Source organism: Hyaena hyaena, unplaced genomic scaffold (genome assembly GCF_003009895.1).
Source record: "Hyaena hyaena isolate Hyena2069 unplaced genomic scaffold, ASM300989v1 scaffold_1324, whole genome shotgun sequence".
NCBI lineage: Eukaryota > Metazoa > Chordata > Mammalia > Carnivora > Hyaenidae > Hyaena > Hyaena hyaena.
This window is the reverse complement of record NW_024081954.1, coordinates 55,254-81,918: the sequence shown is the minus strand read 5'-3', so window position 1 is coordinate 81,918 and position 26,665 is coordinate 55,254. Positions and strand designations below refer to the sequence as shown.

Sequence of the window (26,665 nt, the reverse complement as noted above, 5' to 3'; positions counted from 1 at the left end):
TACCAAACATGACTCAAGAAGAAATAGAAACTCTGAATAGGCCTATAGAAGTAAAGAGATGGAATCAGTAATTACAACAAAACCCAAACCAAAATTTACTTGCGAAGAAAAGCACAGGGCCAGATGGCTTCACTGGTGAATTCTACAAAATATGTAAAGAAGGGTTTTACTATTTTTTCCACAGACTCTTCCAGAAAATAAAAAGGACGGAATGTGTTCTAACTGACTCGATCAGGTCAGTATCACCTTGGTACCAATATCAAACAAAGATATCACAAGAAAGCAAAGCAGAGGCCAATATCTCTTACAAACATAGAGACAAGAACCTTGACAAACTATGAGCTAACTGAATCTAGTCACATATAAAAAAGGATCCTATAACATGACCAATAGGGATTTATTGGAGAAATGCAAGGTTGGTTTAATATCTCTGAAAATCAATCAATGTAATACACTATATTAATAAAAAGAAAGAAACCCATGTGATCAACTCTGTAGCTGTAGAAAAAGTGTTAGGCAAAATCCAACACCGTTTTATTATAAAAACTCTCAACAAACTGAGATTAAAAGGGGATTTCCTTTATCTTGGTAAAGGTAACTGTGAAAAACCCACAGATAACATACTTAATGATGAAATACTGAATGTTTTCCTCCTAAGATCATGAGCAGGAATATAAGTGTGTTATCACTACTTCTATTGAAATTACACTGAAATTTCTAGTTAGGGAAGTTAGGCAAGAAAATGACATAAAAGGCATCACACTGGAAAGGAAGAAGTCAAATTATTGGAATCTGCAGATGATATGATCTGGCAAAGAGAACATTATGTCACAGCCTGAGATTTAGACTCATAGTGGCTCAAGCCTGTGGCTGTCCAGTGTTCAAGTTCACAGCACACTGGCAATCATGTTCACGTGAATGCACCTCTCATCTCAGGGAAGAAGAAGTCCCATGAGATAAAGTAATGGCTGGTGAAGAGCTCTTTTTTTATTTTATTAAAAAAATTTTTTAATGTTTTTTATTTATTTCTGAGAAAGAAAGAGAGACAGACAGCATGAACAGGGGAGGGTCAGAGAGAAAGGGAGATAAAGAATCTGAAACAGGCTCCAGGCTCCGAGTTGGCTTCACAGAGCCCAGCACAGGGCTCGAACCCATGAACTGTGAGATCATGACCTGAGCCAAAGTCAGACGCTTAACTGACTGAGCCACCCAGGCTCCCCAAGAGCTCTTAATTATAATCATTTATCCTGTCTGCTCTTTCAAAACCATGTTCAAGTTCATTAAGCATACCAAAGTGTTTGTGTAACATAATCAACTCTAATTAACATTCTAGTTGCAAAGCTGTTTCTTTTTAATGCACAAGCATAATTGATTTATATACTCCCTGAAAAGCAAACTTGACTCTTTCCTGTCATGGGGCGAAAAGAACTACACTTTTGTTAGTGATAATTCTTGATTTTGGCACTTGAATCAAGTGTACTGTGATCATACATGGAAAAGGCTGATTTGGGACAAGGTCCTTTCCTCTTTCTGGCTTTTTTCCAGTCAGTTTATTGCTCACAGGTGGTCTGGACATGGATGAGGAGGCACATTTGTGGAGAAGAAAAATCCAGCAGAAATATATATCCCCCAATGTCTAGAAGTTATATTAATTGTATACTATTTTCATGGGTAAATAATGGTATCTTCACCTGGAATACTATTTACTGGGATGACTCACATGTCCCTCCTCCCTTGCTTCTCTCACCTCCTCCTCCCAAAACGATGTAGATTCTCCCATCAACACTTTGTTCACACCTGTTACACGGGTTCAGTAAGGAGAATAACAACTCAGGTAGGAAGGCTTTTCTTCTAACTGTAAGTGAGCATGAATAAACATCCCTTTATCTTTTTAAAAAAGTTTTAGAAATGTTTTTATTTATTTTTGAGAGAGAGAGACAGCGTGAACAGGGAAGGGTCAGAGAGAGAGAGGGAGACACAGAATCCAAAACAGGCTCCAGGCTCTGGGCTGTCAGCATAGAACCCAACGCAGGGGTCAAACCCACGAACTGTGAGATGGTGACCTAAGCAGAAGTCAGACGCTTAACACACTGAGCCACCCAGGCGCCTTCCCCTTTATCTTATTTTAAAGTGATAAGTAACAGACCATCAAAATGAAAGGGAATTCAGTAAAAATTCAAAAAGTGAAAAGGAGAAAAGACACTTAAATATTCATCACCATTACAGATCATAGTGGCCTTCTCTGACAATAGGACTCGGCAGCAACTGTGAGATGTTCTGGCCACTTAAGGTCCTATGATGTGGGAAAAGGTAGGAGACGTTGTATTTGGCTGAGTAAAAAGCTTCTACATCACAGCAGCAATAAGGGGTGAAGATCTGAAGTTTCAGACATGTTATTCCCCAGAAGGTCCACAGTCTTTTCTTTCTACGCTCATTTCTTAGGTGAGCCCATCCTAACCAATGGATTTAAATATTATACATGTGGTGGAGTTTTCGAATTATGACTCTACCTCTGTATCCTCCACAAGTGCGCTGTGACGCACACACTCCCTCTCTCCATGAAGCGTCATCACTTGGATGTCTAAGGTGCACACACCTGTCTTTGACGTCGTTCAGAACCAAGCCCTTGATTCACGTCCCTCTCTGACCTGCTCCTTCCCCAGGATTCTTCCTCCCTGTAAATGGCAACTGCATTTTCCCAACTGCTCAGGCCCAAAACCAAAACCAAAACCAACACCAAAATAAAAATCTCACAGAACTCTGCTTTCTCTTATTCTTTACATCTCATCCAATAGTCCGACTTGTCTCCATCACTCTTTATGAAATACTCCAGAATTTGACCACTTCTTTCCACCTGTGGTGCTACTACAGTGCCAACCATCATCTTACCCCATCTTCCTGCTTCTAGCCTGCCTCCCCTGTAGAGCAGCAAGAACAATGCTTCTAAACATAGCCAGATCACATCCTCAGCTGAGAACCTTCCAGGGCTTCCTGTCACATGGGACCCAAAGTTCTCCCTCTGTCTGTGAGAGCCAACACCTACCCTCACACTGCTCCTCTGACCCCATCCTCCACGGCACTTACCTGGCTCACTCTGCTCCCACCACACACACTTTGGGCTCCTTGAACACACTTTGGGCTCCTATCATCTGGAACGTTCTTCCAGATTTCCACATAATTCCCATTTCAATTCACTCAGTCCTCTGCTTTAATGTCACTTAAACAGTGATGCTTTCCCCGATCACCCTCATCTGAAATACCACCTTCCGGGGCACCTGGTTGATTCAGTTGGTTAAGCTCCCGACTTCGGCTCAGGTCATGATTTCACAGTCCGTGAGTTTGAGCCCTGTGTCAGGCTCTATGCTAACAGCTCAGGGCTTGGAGCCTGCTTCAGATTCTGTGTCTCCCTCTCTCTCTGCCCCTCCCCTGCTTGCACTCTGTCTCTCTCTCAAAAATAAAATAAAAACAAAAAGAAATTGAAATTCTGCCTTCCACCACTCCATAGTGTTCTACTGTGTCTTATTTTTCTTAAAAGCTTATCACCACTGAATTATTGTATATTTGTTTATTACATTATTGTCATATGTCCTAATAAAATGGAAGTTATAGGAGACAAAAGGTGTTTTGGGGGGTTATTGATGCTTTCCTAACATCTTTCACTACGCTTGGTATATGACAGCTCAGAATTACCTGCTGAATGATTCCACAAATGACTGGATGCAAGTATGTGCTTCTACTGTGAATTTCTATTTCTATAACAAATGCCCAGAATAGGTACAAAGTAAAGGTACATGGTCTGTTTTATTGAGTGAAAACATGCTAGGCTCCATTTTTATTGTTATTGCTCCTCATATCTTACACGGTGTACAGTTAACTGCAACACAAATCTCTTTTCATTCCTGGAGAGAATACTGGTTTTCATGAATCCCAGTTTTTTCACGATGATGCAAATTTTTAGATAGGCCCTCTGTTATTCAGACTAAAGACTACAAATTCTAGCCTCCCTTGAAGCCCAGTGTGAGCATGTGACTAAGATGTGTCTTGGGTTATAAATCAAAGTGTGATTTGATTTCCCAGCTGCTGGGAAGTCTCCCCATGAGAGGGCAGTAGTGAATGCTTTCCAGCCTCTGTTTCTGAGTCCGTTCCTCCGTCTTGTTTCCCAGACTGTGGATGTTGCCATCTTCAAGAATGAAGATGAAGAACAAAGTCTAAGGAAAGTAGGAATGTGTGCTGGAGGGATTCAGGCCCCCCAAAGAATCCAAAGGACAGAGCACTGTACTACCTCTGGCCTTTTACTGAAGGGGGAGAAAATAAACTGCGAACTCATTGTGGGTATTTTCTTACTTTCACATGATCTGAAACCACAGTTGGGTATCATTCATCTCAGTAAAAGCTTTAAGGTTCATTTATCTTGGACCATGAGAATTATCTCCCCCCCTCCCCCCCCTTTCCTCTTTCTCCCTCCCTCCCTTTCTTCCTTCCATCTTTGTTTCCTTGTTTCCTTCCTTCTTCCCTCCCTCCCTCCCTCCCTTCCTTCCTTCCCTCCTTCCTTCTTCTCTTTGCATCCCCTCTATCTCTCTTCCCCTTCCTTTCATTCCCCTAAGATTCATACCCACTCATGGGGAGGAGTTTGCTCTCATATTATCCAATATTTGAGCCCACCAAAGAAAAAATACACTTTTTCTTTTGAGAGAGAGAGCGAGAGAGAGAGAGAGAGAGAGAGAGAGAGAGAGAGAGAGAGAGAGAATCCTAAGCAGTTGCCACACTCAGTGTGAAGTATGACAAAGATATCAATCTCACAATCTTGGGATCATGACCTGAGCCACAATCAAGAGCTGGATTCTCAACTAACTGAGCCACCCAGGCGCCTTGAAAATCAAGTCTACTTTCAATGGACATGAGTGATTCTACCATTAAATTTCCTCTAATTTTTCTTTCCTTTTTGGAGATAAAACCAAAATGAAAGGGACTCTTCTGAAGTGAGTATTAAAGAATTAATGAGCATTGATTATTGAAATGAGTCATGGAATAAGTATCAAAGAATCTCAGTAGAAATAATAGAGCTCACATATTTAAGATTATAATTTTGCTATTAACTTTGCTTAAGTAAAATATCCTTATTCTTAATTTAACTTGGGCTAATGAAACACACTGATATTTCACTAACCTTTATTAGAAAAAAATCATTCTTATTATAATAACTGCCCAAGCCTGGTTTAATCCATTTAGCTTGGCAGATAAGATTAATAAAACTACTAAAAATTGCAAAAACAATTCAGGCTTGATCATTTTTGGTCTTTGAAAGCAGCTTACGTTTCTGATAAAGTTATTATACAAGGCAGATAGAAATCAGAGACTAGGCCTAAAAAGAGAAGCTAATTAATAATTTAATTACAACTATTTAAATTCTGAGACTAGAGGAGATTCAAGATTATGTACCAAATAGGGATGACACAAAGTCCTTGTTTAGGCACACTCTTCCCCTTACTGATCCTTTCAAGGTCACAAATTCTTGTTAATTACTCATGCCTTGATTGATTGATTGATTGATTCATTCATTATTTGTCCTGTTTTCAAAAAACATGAGGCAGTTTCCCCAAAAGAAAAGAAACAAAATAAAATTAGAGGTCAGCACATTAAAAATATGTGAAGATATATTAGAGGTGAGAAGTATCATTATCCTAACGAAAATGCTTCAACAAAATTATTATTTTTAGGTAGACAACCTCATTATCAATGAAAAGAGAATATTAAATACACAGAGTATTCAAAAGCAGCCTGTGAAGGGGTATTGATGCAAAACAGGTCAGGAGGAACCAGGGGCTTATACAAGCCTTGGAATGTGAGACTTAATGTCTGTGCTATGCAAAGAAGGGATGCTCTCAGGCGTCCTATTGATGGGAAATTGAAACTGAGCTCTTGAATAAAGTCAGAAGCCATGAAGTGCTATCCTACCAAGAAATAGGAAACAAAAACTATGCCCACCAGTCTGATAATTTTCCGGGAAGTTGACTAACTAGGGTGATGAACAGAAACAGAGCCATCCTGAAATGAGATCTATGCTAAGGAGTTTGTCAAATACACAATGAGTTGAAGGGACCTTGACCTTAATTTAACAAAATGCTTTGACTTGAACGGGTGAACCTCAGAGACAGCTGGTACAGAGAGACTGAAAAATATAATACTGCCTTCACAACTCAGAGTATGTGAGATCACCATGGACCCAAACTCTTGATGTTGGTGAGCTCACAGCTCATATTACATACAACCCAAGGAGGCATGTCACTATGAGTCAACAGAGAGACCACACAGCAGAATTCATGCATTTATACACCATCATACCAGAATGAAAGAAGTGCTATTTTCATGCAATATATTGCATAAAATATGCCTTTATTATATTAATAAAGAAAGAAAAAAGGAATCCTTAGGTAAAATACAGAAATTCAGATTTTAAAAAGAACGAACAGAGTTCTTAGATATAAAGTAATCACTTAATTTATACACTCAATGTGGATAAGGAATTCACCAGAATGACTGCAGCACAAAGAAATAAAGAGATGTAGACTCTGAGGAAAAATTCTGAGACCCGCTAAGCAGAATGAATAGCACAATATACAATTAATAAGATTTCAGGAGGAAACAGTAAAGATAGAAGGAATACATAGGTGATAATGTTAGAGAACTTTCAAGAACTAAGTAGAAATATGAATCTTCAGATTTACAAGTCACACCTATAAGAACAAATATACATTAGGAAGTAATATACTGAAGTTCCAGCATGGGGAGGGGGAAGCATCCATGGAGAAAAGACAAACTGTCTAAAAAAGAATGTAATGGGATTGAGAGAAAACATTTCATTAGCAACAACAGCTGCTGAAATTGATGTGCTATCATCGTCATAATACTCAGGGAAAATAAGAGTTATCTTAGAATTTTATACCCAGTTAAACTACCATTGAAGAGCAAATGTGAAATAAGATAGGTAAAAATATTTTAATATAAAGAAAAAAATAGGTGCCATAGCTACCCACAGACCTCAATAAAAAGTAATAATGATATACATCAGCAAGTAATAAATGATTTATATTGGCAATAAGGGAAATAAACTTGAAGAAATAACTTCTTAATAGACAGTGAAATAAATAAAGGGATTTAATCGGATAAGGGAGCACCTGGGTGGCTCGGCTGGTTAAGCATCTTACTTCAGCTCAGGTCATGATCTCTCAGTTTGTGAGTTTGAGCCCCATGTCGTGCTCTTTGCTGACAGCTCAGAGCCTTGAGCCTGCTTTGGATTCTTTGTCTCCCTCTCTCTCTGCCCTTACCACACTTGTGCTCTTTCTCTCCCTCTCTCTCAAAAGAAATAAGCACTTAAGAAAATTTAAGTAAGAGTATATCGGATAAGCACTGAGGAATGTATAGAATTGCTGAATGATAATACTGTACACCTGAAGCTATTATGACACATGTTAATTATACTGTAATTTAAAACAGACATTGATGGGGTGCCTGGGTGGATCAGTCTGTTAAATATCTGACTCTTGATTTCAGCTCAGGTCTTGATCTCACAGTCTGTGAAATCAAGCTCTGTGTTAATTTCTGTGCTGATAGTGCAGAGCCTGCTTGGGATTATCTCTCTCACTGTCTCTTTGCCCCTCCCCACTTATGCTCTCTCTTTATCTCTCAAAGTAAGTAAATAAACTAAAAAAAAAAAAAAAGAAATTGATGAACAAATAAGCTGGTAAAGAAAAGAGCAAATCTAAATACATACTGGGTATAATTATCTGGAACAAAAGCTCTAAGAAATAATTACACAGAAGATACAATGACTAACTTCAGAATATATTAAATGAAGACTATATGTTATATAGTTATATACATATATAGTTATACAAGCACACACATTTTACATATGTATGCTATATATAATTATGCATGTGTGTAATATATATATATAGAGAGAAAGAAAGAGGGAGAGGAGAGAGAGAGGATGCATATGCACACAAAGGAGAGAGAAAGAGAGATCTTAACTAGTAAAGGAAAAGAAAAGAACAAAGAAAAATGAATGGATCCTTTAGAAGTTAGGAAGTGGGGAAGTACATCAAGAAAAGCAATGTGATTAAAATGTAAGATGGTAGAAGTGAGTTCACATATATCAGTAATAAAATCAAATACAAATGGAAGCAAATACCATTAATATAGAAAAAATATAGGATAGAATAAATAAAAACCAAAATAAAAATAGCTGCTGTTTACAGGAAATATACCCAAACCATAATGCTTCAAGGCCATATAAACTTATCTATGGTAAACATAACATAGGATCAAATTTGTACCGCTTGGACTGTGTGTCCATGCATGTTTATAATATTACGCTCTGTATTTTTCGGTATCTTTGCAATACTTCACAAGAAGAATTGTTTAAAAAGAAATAAGAAAGAGACAGGAGGACATTAGCATGAAAAGAATGAAGGGGACATTATAATACAATATAAACATAATATAAATGTAATATGAAACAAGCACAGAAAGTTCCAGCATCTACCCTCTCCGTCAGAGGAGCCTGCAGACGTACCCTGAGCTCTCTCACTGCCAGCGCAAAGAAGGGAAGTGCAACCAGCACAGATTTCACAATGTTCAGGCTCCAAACCCAACTCGTTGCTCAAGAGAAACCCACTAATAACTGGTGATGATGCCTGAGACAATGGACTTCCCTGGGTCGTCTTAAAGATATAGCACAACAGAAGAGAGGTAATAAAAGCAGAGACAGAAGACATCTCCCTGATGTTTTCTGGAAAGCGCAATCCCACAAATGACTTCCCTTGGTCCTTAGAAGTTTCTGGTTTCCTTGGCACCATCTTTTAAGGCATCCTAGTAGTGGAATTGCTGGATCACAGGGTAGTTCTATTTTTAATTGTTTGAGGAACCTCCTTATTGTTTGCCAGAGTGGCTGCACCAGTTTGCATTCCCACCAACAACGCTCCAGGGTTGCTTTTTCTCAAACAAAACAAAACTTATTTGAAAAGATGTACACGCCCCGTGTTTACCGCAGCATTATCTACAACAGCCGAGATACAGCAGCAGCCCCAGTGTCAATCGGTAGATGAATGGGATAAAGATGTGGTACGTATACAATGGAATGTTATTCAGTCATAACAAGATCTTGCTGTTAGTCACAGCACGGATGAACCTAGAGGCTAAGTAAGTCAGAGAAAAACAAATACCATATGATTTTACTCCTATGTAGAATTTAAAAGACAAAACAAAGGAAAAAAGAGACAAACAAACAAAAATAGACTCTTAAATACAAAGAGCAAACCGGTGGCTGGCCAGGGGAAATCAGGGGAAGGGCATTGAGTACACTTAGCGGGAAGAGCCTCGAGTCAGGAGTAAGGTACGAATTGTTGAATCATTTGCTTGTGCACCTGAGGCTCCCAGACCACTGAATGTTAATTCCACTTGAATAAAAATCAAGAAGAAACAAATGGATAGCATGAAAAAGAAACATTTTGCATAGTAATTAAATGGATGGTTAAAAAAATCCTAGTCACTTTCCTCTCTTTCAATTCCTTCCAGCGAGTGATAAACCCTGTCTTATTTATGATGTAGAAAATAGAAAGATACTCAGCCAATAGGAAGATGTAGAAAAAGAAATGAATTTTTCTACTTAATAGTAAAAATAAGAGCCCACTTCCCTTGGTGATATTTGTTTCACCTATGTAACTTTTTTAACACCCTCTATCAGTCAGTAAGTTTTGTGTGTGCAAGTTCTGTTCATTCTTTCCTGTACCAAGTGGCACAGGCTGGAACCAAGAAGCAGCTTAATTTGTTACCTTTTTTGGAGTGGGAAATGGATATAATGACATGTGGAACTTACATGTAAGATTTTGTAATCCTAGAAGAATAGTTCATTTGGCCCATGTATTTCGATGCTAATTTATTTGGGGGGGGGAAGGGAAATTTACCGGGAACCTCTTCTAAAAGGGGGCAGATAGCTTGGAGCCTCCATGTGTGAGTTATACTGTGACTTGTTATTACTTCTATAAATGCCTTTGTATTGGATTAGTGCCCAGAAGAACGTCCTGTGGGGTCCAGAAGGGAAAGACAGATCATTTCTCTCTAGTTTCCGCCACATCCTCATGAGGCAAAATGCAGGTCAATCTCAGCAAATCAAGTTGCCCACAAATGCTGCTGAGGTTAAATGCAAACACGCAACTAGATCTGACTAGGTTGAAAATGGTTGCTTTGGCTTTAATAGAACAGAGGTAACAGGAAGAAGATTTGTCTTAAAAGTTTCTATATCCCCCAATGATTGACAAATGGACAAGAGTTTTTGTTCTCTTAAGACTGTAGAATGAGGGAGAATCCATCAGTTTGAAGAAAGCTGGTTGACTTATATTGCACTCAGTAAGAATGAAAGGCGATCTAAGAATCCCAGAGTGACTGGATTTTCACCAATAGATGGGACCAGAAGTGCACCCCAAACTGTGCAAGTGTGAAATCTGGCTTGCACAGTTTCTTCCCTCTGTCCCTGGGTGTGTCCCGGGAGGGGTGAGCTGACGGTGACCTATAACAATCAGAAAGGGTGGCAGAGGGTAGACTTCAGGGCGAAGAAGGCGGAATCAGAATGGGCAGATGTGCCCAGAGCGGGTTTTATCCTTTTCATACATAATGACCATATTTATTTATTAGAAACAATATCTAGACATTTATCTCTTTCTGGGTAAAGTTTCTTGGGCTATATTTTTTACCCTGGGTACCAGAGCAATACAGAAATCAAAGTAAGAAGGGTAAATGTATTATTTTAATCTCTATAGATAGTGAATCAACAGGTCCACTTTGAAAATCCAATCGTATTGTAACTAAGCAGGACACATGGGAGCCACTTAGCTTCAGAGATACTGAATTAACGGCCCCCTCCCCAGGTTACACAACCCCCCTGTTTGGAAATCTGAATCCCGTCTTACCCTTTGGTACCACTGGACCCCCGTGGGAAGGAGCACCCAGGGAGAGCCACAGTGGAGAACCGCATGTACTTACTTGGGCAACACCAGAATCTGCACGATGAAGATGCAGAACAATATAAGACACGCGCAGGTCACATAATACTTGAACGCCGGCAGTGCAGTGGCTCGGTACTGAGGGGACAAGAAGGGAACCATGAGTGATGTTCTCCGAGAGGGGCTGAAACAATCAGCCAGCAGCCTGCCTGTACCTATTTTCATGCATCACACTCCCAAGTTAGGACGTGGCAAAAAACAAGCTAAGGACACGGTCGTTCATCACCGGCAAGGAGCGCTTCCTCCCTCCAAATGAGCTGTGAAAGCGTTTCTCCCTAAAACCAGGATTTTTCTGAGACACACCGTCCACCGGGGAATGAGGCTACCTGACCACAGGGACCCGTGAGTGAACTGGCGGCACCCAATGTGCGTGCAGGTGCTCGGGGCCCATTGTGGGCCTCGCGTCCACAGCTGTGTGGGGAAAGCAGGTGACTATCCGTATACTTGACTTTTGCGGAAATGCAATTTTCTCATTTTCTTTATTTTAGTGCTTTATGTTTATTACTTATCCCAATGCTACTTAGAGGCGGTGGGGAAATCTGTAAGACAGAGAAGGTCAGTGGGCTCTGTTCTAGGTCTATGACTGTTCTGTTTGCTTGTGTGCGCCTGGCTGATGGACTCTTCTCCCACAATGATCGGGCTCACAAGGCTTTCCTAACACCTGGGACCATGCACTGACCAGGGTAGCTGTCTGCCTGGGACCCCCTGCTTGAGTCACGCAGAGAAAGGCCAGCCGGTGCCACACCCGTAATGGCGGTAGGGGCCTCTGCTGCAGATCGCCCTCGCGATGGTGTGGCAGGCACTCTGAACGCTTTACATGCCCCAACTCATTTCATCCCCACCACTGCCTGAGGCATGAACTATTACTGTCTCTATTTTTGATGAAGGCCTTTGGACCAGAATGACTGGCTAACATTCTCAGGAAGACACAGATTGTGACAAAAGTTGGGACTTCACCCAGGTGGACAGGCGCCCAAACCCAGGATCTCAACCACCCGGTTCTACTGCTTCACAAGAGGGTATTCTCATAAAACTGAAGGAAATAGCAGTTTTTGTGCCCACGCTCTCGAAACCTCCTGACAATACTTGAAGGTTGCATTTGCCATATCTGGTTAGACTGTGCCCAAGTTGTGGGAAGTTACAGTACAAATGTCTTGGGTTGAGCTTGTGGGGTTTTATCACAGGATGATGGGCGTCTAGGTGATCTACTGACATTTCTCTTGCTCTGTCTTGTTGCCTTTGACCCCATCTTGCTGGCCAGAAGAGCAGGCTGGGGATAGGTGGACAGGAAGGCAGCTTACATCCCAGTGCATCTACAATTTGCCTCAATGTTGGCCTCTACAAATATGTGCAGAGGGGGAATGTCAGCAAGAGCTGCGTTTTAAAATGATAATCGCCTTCTGTTTACCTGAATATTTTCTGGGTGAATTTTGTGACGGAATAGCCAGGAGAATTTACATGCTGGTGAAGAAGCGACAGTCACATAATTGCAGAAGGGTGATTACATTTATGCACTCACTTGCACCCTTATCTTTTACCTTCTTCTGGGCTTTCTGTCATTTATGAATTAGAACTTCCTTGTGGTGTTAATAAAGGAAATGGACTTGAATCAAGCAGGAATCATTTAACATTTAAACAATAAGTAGCCATCAGTATCTGTTAAAGTTATTCAAGGATAAAATGATCCATAGTAATGGTGAATTATATCACACGTCAATTAGGTAAGCCGTCTGCAGTCAGTATGTTGACTTAAAAGCAGTCAATTGATCTCATTGACCGCTAACACAAAAGAAAGTTCAGATACAACTAAAAAATCTAACCCTGATGGATTTTGGATATTCTGTTCAATATCCATAAAACAATGAACTGAATATTCTCAGCAAAATTTTAATACTAGTGCTGCGACCATTGACATTAATATAGTAGCTTTTGTTCAAACTAAGCTTGTAATTATATAGCAGGATGATAAAAGTTATCTCAAACTTGTTTCTTTTTCTTGATCAACAGAAAATAAAAGGCAAATGCAATAAAACTGACCTAGAAGAATGGTGGTTTTTTTGGGACAATAATTACTTAATTCATTTTAGCAAATGCATGTTAAGCCTAACATGTAAAGCCCACATATCTGCTTATTTATTTGAGCCTATCATGGCTCTTACTTTAGGGGTCACAAAGTGAAAGTATTTAGATGCAACAAATACTTAAAAGTTTAGTGTTTCTAATTCTCCCAAATGGATGTTCAACGTAAATCTCGTATTTTTGTTAAAAAATTACAATGATTTGTGTAAAGAAGCTGCACATTTATCAGGAAGGGTTTTGTTTTCTTTTAAAAACTTTTCTAAGAAAATACGCCCTTGAGGGGCACCTGGGTAGCTCAGTCCCTTAAGTGTCTGACTTCGGCTCAGACTGTGATCTTGAGGTTCATGAGTTGGAGCCCCACGTCAGGCTCTGTGCTGACAGCTCAGAGCCTGGGACCTGCTTTGGATTCTGTGTCTCCCTCTCTCTCTGCCTCTCCCCTACTCGCTCTCTCTCTCTCTCTCTCTCTCAAAAAAGAAACATTAAAAAAAGAAGAAGAAGGGCCATTGAGAAAGCTAGTCATTAGCTCCTGTCCCCTCCCCTAAGCCCGGTATCAGACTATTGCAGATGTCATCGCCACGAGCAGTGCTGAGCGGGGTGCCCAGCCAGAGACTCGGTAACAAGACTCACAGTCCTACAACGCGTGCATGGAAACATCATAGAAAAAGCTGTAAAAGGTCTGATATAGTCTAAGGCAATGTCAGTGCTTCGTGCAGAAAACATGAGCACAGTTTCATGAAGGGATTTTTAAAAAAACTCACATTGCAGACAAAAAAGACTGGGAAAGAAAAAAGCAGCTTACTTCCTTTTCTAGTACTTTATTGTAGAACAGAAGCGAGATTCTCTGAATGTCTTCAGACTTGAGCCACTGCCTGGAAATAAAAAGCACAGACATCATGAAGCTAGCCCTCCAACCAATGAGCCGAAACTACTTTTTAAAAAATAACGGGCATTCTTCTGTCTTTATTGTAAATCATCCAAAACTGGAGTTTTAAAAAAGTGCATGATGCCAGATCGCTGGATACAGAATTGAGGAGGAATAGGATGTGCATATATAATACTCCTCTTCACGTGTGGCCCTCCTTGGAAAATGAGCCATTACAAACCAGTCATCATACCAAACCGAAACTTGTGTCCCCAAATTAAAGAACTACAGAAATAGGTCATCAAAAGGATTCAAGTGCATCAGTACATTTATTCCCTGATGTTTTACTGAAATCACATGGTAGCTGCATCCCCTGAAAATTTTGGTTCATGGAGAAGTACCCTTTTTCTTAGCTTATAACAAGCAATACACCAGAGCATCAAAACTATTTAGAGTGTCTTCTGAGTTCAGGGAGAGAAGATCTTGCTTCTTTCACACTTACTGAAAATACTTTCACTGTGATGTCTTTCATTTCTATAAAGTAAAAAGTTTTGTTTGACTATGGTTTTCAAAAGTAGGCAAAAATGCTAACACACTAAGCAATCCATTCAGACCACTAACGTAGTATACGGATGCAAATATCTATGTCTATGCAAATACATGGATAATACATACATCCCTCAGATGTTGAAAAATAAATAAAAATCATATGAAAACGTGTGTTCTTATGCATGGATTGACTTTTAGAAACAGGTTACAAGAAGGCAGTTGAAATAGACAAAGAACTTCAGGACAAAACTTTTCTCTAGAAATGTTTTACTCGCTCACTGGCTGAATAGCCACACTTCGTGTGAGACCAAGCAAACTGGGCTTGCGATGCCTGCCTGGTACAGTCACACACTGGGAAATAAAGTAAATGCACATTTAATGAAATGAAGCTGAGTGAAATAGTAAAATACACATTCTTACATCCAGGAGTACAGGAATGTAAGGAAAAATTGAAATCTATGTACCAAGAAAAAAAATCTAGAAATCAGTACCAACAAAATATATTACCAACTGGTTTGGGTCATTACTCTGAGGAATATACATTTCTACTTTTCTAATTTTCTTAAATAATATCTTTCTAATAAAAAATAACCCGAGTTACGTATGTATATAGGCATTGTAGATATGTGTGTATATTATATATATGTATATATAATACCAACATGCATATATCTGCAAGTGCATATAACCATATATCTACATTTATACCTACATATCAATATATAGAGAGAGTGAGTATATATATATATGTATATATATATATGAAGATATTAGGCATGAAATTATGTTTTATATAGATTTCCAAAAAATGCTGTATCTGTTCCAGTAATTATCAATTTACATGAATTTCTTAACTGTGGTTCTTCTGCAATCCATTGGTCTATGGATTTTGACTCCCTGAGGTATTTGGGGGGCTAGGGATTTGAGGATCCAGAAGAGAAGGCCAAGGCAATGGTCGCACTTTACCTCATAATCGGCGAGTCCAGCCACCTGCTGACTTTGGGTCAGGGTTTCTAGATGTACACTGATGCTTCCTATTGTGGCTAATAACAGGTTAGCCCAGGAGACCCGCACATTTGAGGGGGGACACCTCCAGGCCTTCCGGGACAGCCCTGTGCCCAGAACCTCACACCACATGTGCACCGCGGTGAGCTTGACTCACCCACAAATCTACACTACGGACAGCGCACTTTCCACCGAGGCACAGAAGTCAGTGAGGTGTTCTAGAAATGATGCCCGTTTAAAGTGAGAACCATAAAAATACCTTTTGGTTCAAGGTATAAGCTTTAGCTATCAGGGAAACAGACTTTTCCAGGTATTTCCTACTACCGTTATCTGCTGCAGAAGTATGGTATTGTCCTGTGTGAGGAGACTGGCTGGAGAAATAAAAGGTTGGTTAACGGCAAAAGGAGCAGAAAATAAAATCTAAGATAAATTTTAACCGTATTCATTTTCAGAACCGTGTACTTGTTATGAATATCAAACTATGAATAATGTATGGAGGTAACTTATTCAAAATAGTTTTTTTCCTTTATTGAGAAAGAAAAATCTAATTTCAAAATGCCCCTGGGTAACATCAGATTGGAAATAAAGTAGAAGTGAAATTTATCAAGGAGAAGTTGAAAGCGGCTTCTGAATTAGCAGGGCCTCTATGTCCAGTGTCGGTTTCCGTTACCTGCCTGTGTCCTGCAGTTGGACAGGATGTGCTCCAGACAGGCCCTGTGTCCCTGTGTCCCTAACACTTAACACTGAGTTTCGTCAGCCACGAGCGCTGGGTTCTTCTGCCCTTTTCCTTGGAAGGAACGACAGTATATTCATCTTACAGGCCTTACCATCCTAGGTTCTCTGAGACGCCCTCAGTTCACTTCAGTGGCGTGCAGGAAACTCAGGCATCTATAAACATGATTTGGATGTTTGGAATATTATTTTTTGGAACTGTAAGAGAGGTAAAGAAGGGAAAATAAAGGAGAAGAAAGGGAGGGAGAGGAAGCGGGGGGAGGGGAAAGGGGAAGGAATGGAGAATGTCTGTTTTACTTCTGGGGTCCTGTCCTGACTTGCTCCTGACCCAGGCGGTCTATGGGATGAAGAAAATCAACCCCACCCCTGGGCTATATAATCAGCGATTCTTTATTTTAAAAAGTTTTTTTTTTTTTTAAAGTTTATTTATTTTGAGAGGGTGAGGGGACACAGAGAGAGAAAGAGAAAGAGAGAATCCCAAAACGGCTCCACGCTGTCAGCACAGACTCCCATCTGGGACTCGAGCTCACAGACTGTGAGATCACGACCTGGGACAAAATCAAGTCCCAACCAACCGCTCAACCAACTGAGCCACCCAAGCGTCCTGAGTGACTGTCTATTAATTTAGACCAAGGTTTTTTGTTTGTTTATTTGTTTTTGTGCTAGGCCCAGCTCAAAGAGCTTGAACATGATCCTGATTCTGAATAAAATCCTGACTTGAACAAGAACCTGACTTGAATGAGAGGACTAAGTACACGTACATCATTACCCAGCATTATTCCGGCACGTAGGGATGTAGGTTCTTATGGCAAAAAGGACCCTATAAAATAGAGAGAAGTCCCCTTTCCTACTGTGATGACTGGAGGCTTCTATTATTCCCCCCAGTTTGTGTGCTGAAGGCCTAGCCCGCAGCGTGGCCGTGTCCAGAGATGGGGCCTCTGTGGAATATAATCAACACTCAATGGGGTATTAAGGGTGAGCCCTGGTGGGAAAGAGGTAGCATACTTATAAAAAGAGACATCAGAGAGTTCTCTCTCTTTCTCTGCACGGCCTCAGGTAAAGGCCATGTGAACACAGCAAGAAGGTAACCTTCTACAAATCAAGGGGAGAACTCTCACCAGAACCCGACCATGCCAGCACCCTGATCATGGCCATCCAGCCTCCGGAACTGTGAGAACTAAGCATCTGCTGTTCAGGCCCCCATCCCCATCTGTGGTGTCCGGTCATGGTGGCCCAGGTGCACTAACACACCTTTCCAGGCAGCGCTGAAACTGAAGGCTTCGGCGGCCCGGATGGTATATTAAGGCCTTGGCATTGGGGACAGACGGTCTACAGAACGAAGGCTGAAAAAATGCTTCTGGACAGGTGATCTCAGCGGGGGAGCTGCACCCTGCCTTAGCCCTGTGGCCTGAGACCCTCTGGTCTGTCTGTCCTGCACTGGTGCGTCAACTCTGCCCGCCGTACGTATTTCAACTTGGGGCACAGCTCCTCATTAACTCACAAGCTCATTTCCTTGTGAAGCCCAACGTCTTTCCCTCTTAGAACTTCTTCACGTTCCTTTTTTCTGTTTTTGCTTTAAAAGCCAAAAACAAGAGGGGGCTGGGGGGCCCAGTGGGTTAAGTGTCCTACTTCGGCTCAGGTCATGATCTCATAGCTTGTGAGTTTGAGCCCCGGGTCGGGCTCTGTGCTGACAGCTCGGAGCCTGGAGCCTGCTTCGGATTCTTTGTCTCCGTCTCCCTCTCCCTCCCCCTTTTTCTTCCTTGTGCTCTCTCTCTCTCTCTCTCTCTCTCTCTCAAGAATAAATGAATGTTAAAAAAAATAAATAAATAAAAACAAATTTGGGAGAACCCATGTGACAGAACCGTCCTCAAGATAGCCATACTGCATGCCCCTTTATTGAAGTCAGTCTTACAGGAAAGCCTACCTGGTCTAGAGAAAAATGCCCCTAGAGTAAATGGCCTGGGCACGTTCGACTGTGAGGCCTCCCTTTTCCTGCACTGAGGCCCTGAGAGAAGCTTCCAGCAAGTCTCCTCTGTGCAGAACTACCAATCATGCTTTCTTCCCACACCTTGTCTTCCCAGGCTAAGTCAAATCTCTCACACCTCTGCGCTGAGCACACGTGCGGTGATTTCTCTCTTAGGTCTTTGAGAGGGGACATTGTGCCTTATGTCTTGGGTGTCTGAATCCAAGCACGTGCTGACATTGCCTAGCCTTTAACAAAATGCTTGACAAATGAGTAAATGAATGAATACATGAAAATCTGCCTATAAATCACGGTTTCATGCCCACTGCAGAAAATGACAGAATGGTACATCAAGCCCGAAGTCTCTATGGAATCATCAAGTGGAGATTCAAAGACAGAAGGCCATCATATGAAGGAACAAGAGCAGGTAATGAGTAAGGCCTGACAGAATGGGATTGATTCTAATTAAAGAATATACGCAAAGTAGCTTCCATTTCAACATTTCCGTTTTGACTTTCGAGCACAGAATGGCATTTCCCCTTATTTTGTTTCTGAAACGTGTTGGGAAAATTACAACCTAAGCAGTTACACCAACGTGAAACATTACCTTAGAATAAACCTACATTAAAACATGGAGGTATTCACTCAACATGTATTTGAATACAGTACGAAATGATACAGCACGAACAGACAATCCAAAGGCCACATCGACAAAATAAAGCCAAGCCAATGACTGCACTATGTAATGATTCCTTCTGTAGGAACACTCTCAAAGCTGGACCCAAAGGGGGTTGAAGAAGGGAGAGGTCCTGCAGGAAGACCTGACAACGCTGGTTTTACACACGAGTTTTCTACTGTTACTGTGATTACTGTAACGGGCTAAATTTGGCCAGGAACAAGGTGTTCTCTTTCAATTCTGAGGTTGTGTTTTCTTCTGGTGGGTCACAGAGTAGTAGGTGCTATTTCCTGTGGTTGAATGAATATACCGTTCTTCCCATATCACATGTCATCAGACTCCATCCCGGGGTTTAGCTGCCAGAGTCCAGGCAATCACGTTTCTCAGTTCGTGAAGTGTTGAGGTTTCAATTGGGGCAGAATTGAAGCTGACTTTTTTTTTTTTTAATTTTTTTATGTGTATTAATTATTGAGAGACAGAGAAAGATAAGAGCGTGAGCAGGGGAGGTGCAAAGAGAGAGAGACACACACACACAGAATTTGAAGCAGGCTCCAGGCTCTGAGCTGTCAGCACAGAGCCCGACACGGGGCTCAAACCCACGAACCATGAGATCATGATCTGAGCTGAAGTCAGATGCTCACCGACTGAGCCACCCCGGCGGCCCTGAAGCTGACTTCTGCCCTGCTGTGGGTGCCAGGCAGAGCCAAGTGTTTGTCTGAGCATGACTGGTGTGCGCTGAGTGCTCCATGACAGGAGGAGGCTTTCTCTATTTGGAGCACAATGAGGGGCTCTAGACATGTGTTAATGGAACATGCTAGCATATGTGACTTGCAGCTCCAGCCCAATCATGATAACTTTATTGTTACCTATGCAATTACACACATGCTTTATATACACATACATATACACTCAGGTGAGTCCTTCATAAGCTGTGTAAATATTCTAAAACGAATGCTTCTAAGAAACCATCTAGAAAGGGCACACGTTTTTTTAAAGCTGGATAATGTAATTTTGGAAGCAGAGAGTTTAGGTGAAAATCATTCACACTTTACATGAGTCAAGTTGCAGGATAAAAATCAAATAGGTTTCCACAAGGACGGAAACTTTTCCATTAATTCTTTTCATTTGGATCTACTGATGTGTTTGCTACAATTTAAATTAAAAAATTTGTGTGGGGCGTCTACGGTACCATACTGTCAGCCATCTTCTGCCCTCTAGGAATTCAGCCATGACACACTGACTGAAGGGAAATGTCAAGGTCAATGAATGCGGTTATTATGTCCAGGCTGTGAAAGGTATCCCCTTCTTTACATTTTTTCCTCTGTGTCTCCTGGACCATTTAAAACTACAAGAGCCGGGGCACCTGGGTGGCTCAGTCGGTTGAGTGTCCAACTTCGGCTCAGGTCATGATCTCACAATTCGTGGGTTTGAGCCCCGCATCGGACTCTGTGCTGACAGCTCGGAGCCTGGAGCCTGCTTCGGATTCTGTGTGTCCCTCTCTCTCTGACCCTCCCCCACTCATGCTGTGTTTCTTTCTGTCTCAGTAACAAATAAACATTAAAAAAAATAATAAAACTACAACATCAATTGATGGACTGAATAGACATTCACAGACTTCATAGACTGAATGACATTTTGTCCCCTAAAGAATCCTTCTTCTTCTCACTGCTGCCATGAATTCAGATTCTAATGCTCACAATGTCTATTCAGCAACTGAGGACACAGGTACTTTCATGTTCCCTGTTTTTTCAGCGGAATAAATGCATTTTCAGTAGCTCCTGTCACATAACACAACTCTGATTTTTCCTGCATGGCATTCAGTATTACTTACTGAACATATTTTGTTCTAATTCTTCTCTCTCTGTTTACATCTCATGTTGTTTATCAGTAATCTACTTGGAGAGGATTTCATAGGGAGGAGTCAAAATTTTTCTAATTGAAAGAAGCTATTATTAAGGACAGTTGAGGTGAAATGAAAAAAGTGGCTTTGTCATGTGGATATTAGAGTTGAAGGTAAAATTCTTGGAAGACATGGCATGATTTTCACACGATATGTTCGAAATTAAAATTGTATGAAAATTTAAGATTAAGAAGTACTCACTTTTGTGCATTGATTCCATCAATTGCTTGGATCATCCTTTCATTTAATTCTTCTTCAAATCTTTTCTTTTGTGACTTGGTTCTACACGAAAAAGAAAATATGATAGAGATTATGACTAAGCCAAATACTAAGTCCGTTTTTCTGTGATGCCAAAACCTCCATTTCATTCTGCCCATTGAATAAAAAAAAGGCAAAAAGGAAGAAAGAGTCTAAGAGCAGCCGTTTCTCTATTAACACAGAGCCACTCTGTCGACTGAGCCAATTGACCAGAGTTTTTGGTACATAAATGTTGACTCACTATTCACTTACAGTGAAATGATACCAGGCATTAAAAAGTGACTCTGAAAGATATGTACTTGGTGTTACAATAAAAGAGTTTTCTGTCCTAAGAGATGCATTAGCCCTTGACTTGTTGCCTTTGTAAACTTTATTTCAGGATGGAACACCCTGGCTTTGGAAATTCCCCTGTAAAAATCTGGTTTGGTTGAAAAAAAAAAAAGCTATTTCTTGTTCATGTTTCCCTTGGTCAGTTTTTAAGAATTTGCAGAAGTAGAGTCTTCTCTGAGGCATATCAAAGCTTTACTATATGCATTTAAATTTTCCTCAGTATTTGAAAGCACTGTTCACAGGAAAAGCCCACATATATTTGTGGACATTCACTTGGTCTTAGAAGAAAATAATTTCAGCCATAATAAAAGCTGCCTTGTAAATACACTGAGCCAAAAGAACAAGTTCTCCAGGGGTAATTTGACCATTACCATGAACACGATATAAAGGAGAAAACCAAAACAATCCCTATTTTTAAAAGTTAATCAGCTGCTGAGGAGAGTAGATGAAAGTACAGGGGAGCCATGCCGAACTGGCCTGCCCCAGCCTGTGCTTGAGCCCAGCATCCTCACATCAATGTGGAGACAGCACTTGGCTTCCCTATGCTCTGGCGGGTTAAAAACCTAATTGGATAGACCTTCTATTCTAGAAGAACAGTTAACTTCTCTGATTTCAGAACTGCCTCTAGATACAGACAAGAATAGCGTTACGTATTCAACGTCACTGCTAGCTGTAATTAAATCTCGTGAAAGTACCACGGATGAGGTGGACGAGCCTTCCCAATCCATCACTGTTGGCAGGTTGGTGCCCTGGGGTCCTGCCTTCTTTAAACAGGCCCAGGGTATCCCTGCTTCAAGAGCAGAATGACACGAGGTGATCCACCCCCAGACAGGAACAAACTAAACGAAGAGGTTTTAGCATGCCGGTTTCTAAGCTGTTGAAGAAGGCAAATTAATTTCTACCCTTCTTCTTTTAAAGAGCAAGCAAACTTAGCAATCATCTAGGCTGGTTCATCCTTACCCACAGGCTACCTTCATTTTTCATTTGATCAGCACTGTACTTAGACTTGAGTTTGCTGATTTCGATCTGGTGGCTGTCTTTATCACAAAGTCTCATGGAATCTAAGAACAGTGTAGGTACCTTGAGGGCCCACAGGAAAACGTCACCCTTCGATGCTATGCCCGGGGCTAACAGTAGCATTGCCTCTGTGAATCTGTTTTAGGATTAGTTTACATAATGCCTGTACTGCACTCAATGCTATGAAGGTGGCACATGACGTAGCCAATAAATGCATATTATTATACATCCTCTGTATTTCCTGGTTATCTGGGTAATAATTCTTAACAGGTAGTTTCCTTGTCTCTGTGATTTTTGTGATCTCTGCTATGGTAAATGATAGGATACCCCTGGGGCTGAGACTCTACCACTGGGAATTCTTCATTTGCCAGCTAAGGCTTTATTCCCCAGACTTCTGGCACTTTCGACTCTCCAGTCTGTGTTCCTGCCACTGGGCCCCCCGCTTTCCAATTTCCCTCCATTCTTTTTCCTGAGCCCCTTCCCCACCTGACCCACTACCACGTTGTGGCTACTGTATCTAAGGACACAGTGTGACCTCAGATGATGTTCAATACCAGGTGATGCTGACTCAGTAGCCAGGCTGAAGGCTCGGAGAGCTTTTATGACATAGGCCACTTCAGGAAGCCAGGACCTCGGAGGACCACCTAGCTGAGTCCGATCTGGAAGTGGAGCTCTCTCCATGCGGCCCTGGGGCCACCAAAGACCCAACCAACACAGAGGAAAGTGGAATCAACACGAAGAGACTCCTAGCAAGGCAGGCATGACAGAAGAGCCGTTGGGAATGCAGAGTTTGGGGTCACAAATCTGGGCCTCGCCTCTTCCTGCCTCGGGGCTCTGGGCATTCCCCTAACCCTTTTCGCCTCCATTTCCTCCCTTCTAAAGTGGTAATGGCAGAGCATCTATGCTGGAGTCATGCTGCAGGGATGAAACTCGATTTTCCGTATGCCTGGTACAGTTCCAAATGATTGCTTATCATCCACATCTTCCAGACGCACTCGTCCCGGAAGCCACTGCCCACATCGTATTGGCACTGCACGGGGGACTCCCCACTCTGATTTCAGTAAATAGATCCTTGAGGCAGAGCAGCAGGGAGGACGACATAGATCACAGAAGGAATACTGACTCTAAAATGAAAAGACGCTGAAGAAATTTCCGTGGACAGTTGCTTGCAGATGCACTATCGCCTTACTGGCTTGATGAGGGCATCTTACGGAGTCTGCAATATTTCTAAGTTAGCTGGAGTTCTCTTTCATATGGCATGTGCCACTTAATAATGCCTCAGAACCCCAAGAATCCAATATCCTTACAACATAAGACTCTGAGTAGTATATCTCAATATTACAATTTCAAAGTTTCCCACCAAATACAAATTACAGTTCATTCCAACAGATAAAGTCACACAGATAACTCTGGAATAAGGTCACTATTTGCAAGGATGTGGCAGGAAACAATCTAATTGTGTTTAATTTTACTTGGCTACAATCCACTTTCTACAGAATAAACTCACTTCTCTGTGGGAAAAGAAAGGCTGACTGAAGTCTTGGGCTTTTCATGAACTATCCGAATGACTTCAATAAGGAATATTTAACTCCCCCAATGAACACTGATGTGAAAAACTGAACCCCAAAACCAGAGGAAAGTGAAAAAGAGTCAGTGACTGTGATTCTGTGGTCGATGGTGACAGGGGACCTGTGGACACTGGACACTTGTGTGAAGCTTTTTTTCTTTTCTTTGAGCAGGTCAAGCAGGCCTTCTTTTCACTATAGAAAGGCTGGACTTCTCTTGCTTTTATCTCCAGGATTACACACACACACACACACACACACACACACACACACACACACACAAGTAATTTTAAGCAACATACTCATTTAAAAAAATTCCAGTTGTTTTACTCCATATTAATGTTAAGAAGAGTCATTTTTTAAGGAAAACAATTTAAAGTTCTAAGGTATTTACCATTCCCTCTTTTAAACCTAGTAACATCACACTAATAATTATGTTTTTAGAAGCTAAAAGCAATTGAATTGGGCTTTTCACAAGGAGCTGCTCTTTTTGGAAAAGTGGCCTTCAAAGTTACTCTAATTGATGATAATTACTTTCAGAAATATTGAAAAAAAACCAAGCCTTTAACATCAGAAAGTGGGACAAATACCATACCTTAAGGTACGATTTTGGAAATTATGCTGACCCATTGGCACATCCTATTTAAAGAGGGAAAAAAAAGATTATTAGTTTCCAAAAAACACATGCTTCAAAGAATGATGTTGGGATAATGATGTATAACATTATTTTTTCTTTTATCATGGAGAGCATCATTTAGGTAACAAACAATTATCCCCGTGGAAAGAAGAGCTTAATTTTAAATGTGAAAAAGATTAAAGCCTCAGTTTATACTTGGAATATTGGCATCATCTATAAACTCTTGGTTTATGTGATCTGACAGAAGATCAGATCTGTTGGAAATATCAGAACTGTTGTCTGGAATTTTAAAATTTACATCCTGATATTTGCAGACACGATTTCCAACAAGGGCCCTCATGTAACTGCTGTGAGAGTTTCTGCAGACAGCTTACAATCCTGTGAAAATGTAGTCTGATGTCAGACAGATATTCAAAAGTTCTTGAAAACACAAATGTTACCCCGAAATCTACAGTCAAGCGTCATCCCTGAGCTGGGCTGTTAAGAGACAGTGCCCTCGGCAAAGTATGCAACATCATGACTCATTGATCAAAAAGAAGAAATCCACACATGAGTGTCAGTAGTTTCTGAAAAGGGACTGGGTGAAAGACACTGGTCAGGGCTTATCAGTGGGGGGACCCGCCACGTGCTCCTGGTAGACTTACAAAAACCCAGAAGACCTCCCTTTATACATTTGTGGTGGAAATTAAAAGTTGAGACAAAGCTGCTCCAAGTGGCTCCAAAGAAACTTTGCTTTGCTGCTTTATCTACAGCGTTAGATTAGGAAATGTATTTAGCCTAGGGAAAGGTAAGTATATTATTTTAAAAATAGCTGAACTCCAAGTTTTATTACATAAGGTAAAATAATGCATTATTTACCAGCTCTATCAATGTTGAATCAAGAGTCAGTGGAGTTCTGCACTGGGGATGCAGAAAGAAAGAACTTCCGGCAATGATACAGTTTGACTCTGGAATGTATTAATAAGAATGACCATGGGGTCTTTCGCAAAGTGGGTAATGGACACAGCCAAGCAAATGTCCTATAGGCTTCCTGTGCTAAACAAAGCCCTGGGATTTTCTTAAGATGGCCTACATTGCTGCTAACGTGGTCCCTAGACTCTGTATCTGAAAATGCAGAGACCAGCCAATTAACAAAGTTGTGTTTGTTCAAGAGATCTTCCAATTTTTACACACAACGTCAGAATTTTTACACATAAAGCCAGAAGCACTAGACAGTTTTAACTGTCTCTTGAGGAAGGTGTCTTCATGAACACATGCCAATAGATTACAGTCAGCCTGTAATCTCTCCTGTGGGGGGACAGTCATGCTTAAGTCTTGGGACAATAAAGAATGATAAGCAAGCAACCACAACAGCATCAATAACACCCCTCAAAATAGCATCAGAAACAGCAAACAAAACAGCACAGAAAAGCACGTTCTCATATTTATATATGATTCTTATTTCTTGAAAACCAAGCAAGTCAATACTGGTGCATAGTTAACTGTCAGCTGGAGGTATGCTTATTAGCCATGGGCTCTGATAACAAATGCAGTGGTGAAGCAAAAGCATCTAAATTATTATCATTGTTCATAAGAGCGTCAGAAGCATTGACTTTCATGGACAACTGGAGACTCCCATCCTGGAATACTTTCCCTCTAATGGCTCTAAATGCTGGGAGGCTTCTTTCCCTCTCAAGCTTGGTGCTTCCCTGTGTGTTCTGACTTGCACACCCAACTTGGGATGGAATTGGATGGAGATGTTTAAAAGGCACATCGACTTGAAGATGTCCATCAGCAAAGTCTTGATTTTTCCATCTAAAATCGCCTGCTTTCCCCTCAGTATTGGTCATCTCGGCTAATTCTTCCAAGTGTGCAGCCAAAACATGTAGCTTCCTCATGGATCCTCATTTTGGAGCACATCCACTCTGTTACCAAGTATCACTTGCCCTAAGTTCAAATTAGACCCTGAACTTGCTTCTCATTCCTTCCACAACTAAAATCTTAGGATATCTTCGGGCATCACTTGCCCCTGGTGCCCTGAACTCTTGCTCCA

The 26,665-nt window shown here is 41.0% G+C and overlaps 1 protein-coding gene across 1 annotated transcript in view; it reads right to left on the bottom strand.

Annotated features, from left to right (window-relative positions):
• Positions 1-26,665, bottom strand: part of ADCY2 (adenylate cyclase 2) — a gene marked incomplete at its 5' end in the record, with an annotated part of 137,973 nt that overhangs the window by 88,679 nt on the left and 22,629 nt on the right. The window contains 4 exons of the mRNA XM_039223317.1: positions 11,041-11,138; positions 13,939-14,008; positions 21,028-21,108; positions 24,592-24,635. Of these exons, the coding sequence (XP_039079248.1) occupies positions 11,041-11,138; positions 13,939-14,008; positions 21,028-21,108; positions 24,592-24,635 (293 nt within the window). The remainder of the gene's footprint in view (positions 1-11,040; positions 11,139-13,938; positions 14,009-21,027; positions 21,109-24,591; positions 24,636-26,665) is intronic.